The sequence below is a fragment of the Plasmopara halstedii genome (genome assembly GCF_900000015.1).
Source record: "Plasmopara halstedii genome assembly, contig: Scaffold_182, whole genome shotgun sequence".
In the NCBI taxonomy this organism is placed as follows: Eukaryota; Oomycota; class Peronosporomycetes; order Peronosporales; family Peronosporaceae; genus Plasmopara; species Plasmopara halstedii.
Genome location: NW_020187103.1, coordinates 1 through 2283, shown reverse-complemented (window position 1 = coordinate 2283; position 2283 = coordinate 1). Strand labels below are relative to the sequence as shown.

Genomic DNA, 2283 nt, shown 5'->3' with positions numbered 1-2283 from the left:
TATATGCTCAAACCGAATGGATGACAACTTAAGTGAGACTATCGTATCTGATCTTGTAAAGGTACATAAATACCCACTTTTATTTTGATCTCTGGTCTTTAAAATTCCATACCACCGACTTTCGTGAAGCACATGATGCCGAATCTTGTCCTCAATTACTCGTCAGTAGCAGGAACCCGCTTTCGCTGCCAAGACATTTGTGTAAATTGTGGACTGTGACCAATCGTCGGCTTCTTTCGATGCATAGCTTCAGCAGCGACGCGTCTATTGGTAATTATTTGACGACCAAGATTTAACATTGCAGCTGTAACCGAAGATGGCAACTTGGCATATGAGCGATTCGTGACCAGATTGACGTAGAACAAACGACCGGTTTTTGGATCCGACCGACGTGCCCATTCCTTTGGTAAGTTACTAGTTGAACTCGCATTTGATCGTCGACTTGATAGTAACGAACTTCGACTCGTGAATGACTCTGGAGTTTGTGCACTGGACGGTGAAGAAGATGTGGAAACTGATAAACTGGGCGCACCTCGAGCGGATGAGATCGAGGGAGGATTTGAAGCCCCACAAAACATATTGTCTAAAGAAACTTTGACTGGCATTTTCCATGATGCTACTTTATTGTTCGTGTCATAATAATATTCACGTCCATTCTTCGAATGAATACGACGTATCCAGCCATCAGGTAGTGCAGCTAATGTTGTGTGCGTACTTTTCGATGCTCCAGATTGTCGACGCAGCGATGAAGCAGTAGCAGCAGCCAAAGTTGAGCTTACACCTTCTGGTCGACGCACAGATTCAGTTTTGCTTGATGTGCGATCAGTCAACTCACTTCCTCGTGCATGTTGTTGATTATTGCTATTTCTTGAGATTCGAGAAGTAGCTAGTGGTGCAGTCTTCACGAGACGGTCACGAGTGGATGAAATATATGTCGTCGATGTGCCATGGTGAGGAATCATACGATGAAGACGCGACGACGACGCAGTGGACGCCGTGGCGCCTGAGCGTAAATGACCCCATCGACCCTTTAAATCAGTAGCATCTAGCCCGTTATTGTTATGATATTGTCGATTATTGCTAATACTGCTTGCAATAGATCTGACGTCGTCGTCGTCTTCGATATCGCGGTCGAGACCAGAACTCACTGTTCTTGCTGTTGTAGATCGGCTCGCACTGCGAGATGATAAGGCACTTTTCGGGCGGATCAACGAGCTCGTGACAGCTTTATCAACAACAGACCTACGAGAGTACATGACGTCGGTACTTGACGACGTCATACACTTGTCCATCTCTAGCTTTTCATTCTGCTTTTCTACTTCAACCATTGCTTTTTTCGTTTCTATCTCCTCCTGATGTCTAGTAATAGACGCTGTCTTCACTCCTTGTGTCTCTGAACTCGAAGAATCTTTCACTTCAATCACGCGACTCTCGACATCGTCTTCAGGTCCAAAACTCGCTGTCTTTTCAAGCTTCTCCACCGATTCTTTCCTGACAGAATCATCCATTTCTTGCTCTTGACTGTTTTCATTCCCTTTTACCACATGAACTCCGACATTGAATGTTGCTTCATCTTCCGACACAGCAAGTGGTGAAGCTAAGCCATACTTTTGAATTAAATGCACTTCGGTTTGAATCAAAGATTTTAAGTGAGCAAGTGGAAAATCATGCGAATCAAACTCAAAGTCAAACGTTTTATCCACACGATAAACAGGAGGTTCACCCAGTTGTGTCCGAATAGTCTTAAAGTATGAATGGGTCAGTGCCTGCTTTGCCGAGATCCGTTGTGCTGGATTGACGCATAGCAGTTGTCTAAGTAAGTCAATAGCATCAGGTGATGCTTTTCGAAAAGTTTTAGCAAATGCTGACGGTGAGCAAGGTGGTAAACTCTCTAGATATGCTAACGCATCACCTTCAACATCATAGCCACGTTGATCACGAGAAGGCACGGGCACGACGCTAAAGACTCGTGAAAGTTGATCCAAAAAATCCGTTCCTGGAAATAGCGGTCGACGATTAAGCAATTCACCAAAAATGCAGCCAATGGACCACATATCCACTGCTTCGTTATAGACGCCAGTAGGTGCAAGCATAATTTCAGGTGGTCGATACCAACGCGTCACGACGTACTCAGTCATAAGCGCTTGTGTTTTTTCGACTTTACGACGAGAAAACCCACCATCTTGCTCACTTGATCGTGTGCTGTGAGGTACATACCGCGATAAGCCAAAATCTGTGATTTTCACATCACAATGTTTGCTCACAAGAATATTTCCGGGCTTA

General features: G+C 44.6%; 1 protein-coding gene across 1 annotated transcript; it reads right to left on the bottom strand.

Annotated features, from left to right (window-relative positions):
* Positions 1-155: 155 nt before the first annotated feature.
* PHALS_02226 (cmgc mapk protein kinase) lies at positions 156-2138 on the bottom strand (the record flags this gene model as incomplete). Its single annotated transcript, XM_024719457.1, has 1 exon — positions 156-2138. One exon carries the CDS (start codon positions 2136-2138, stop codon positions 156-158), a length of 1983 nt encoding a protein of 660 aa, XP_024572685.1.
* Positions 2139-2283: the final 145 nt, after the last annotated feature.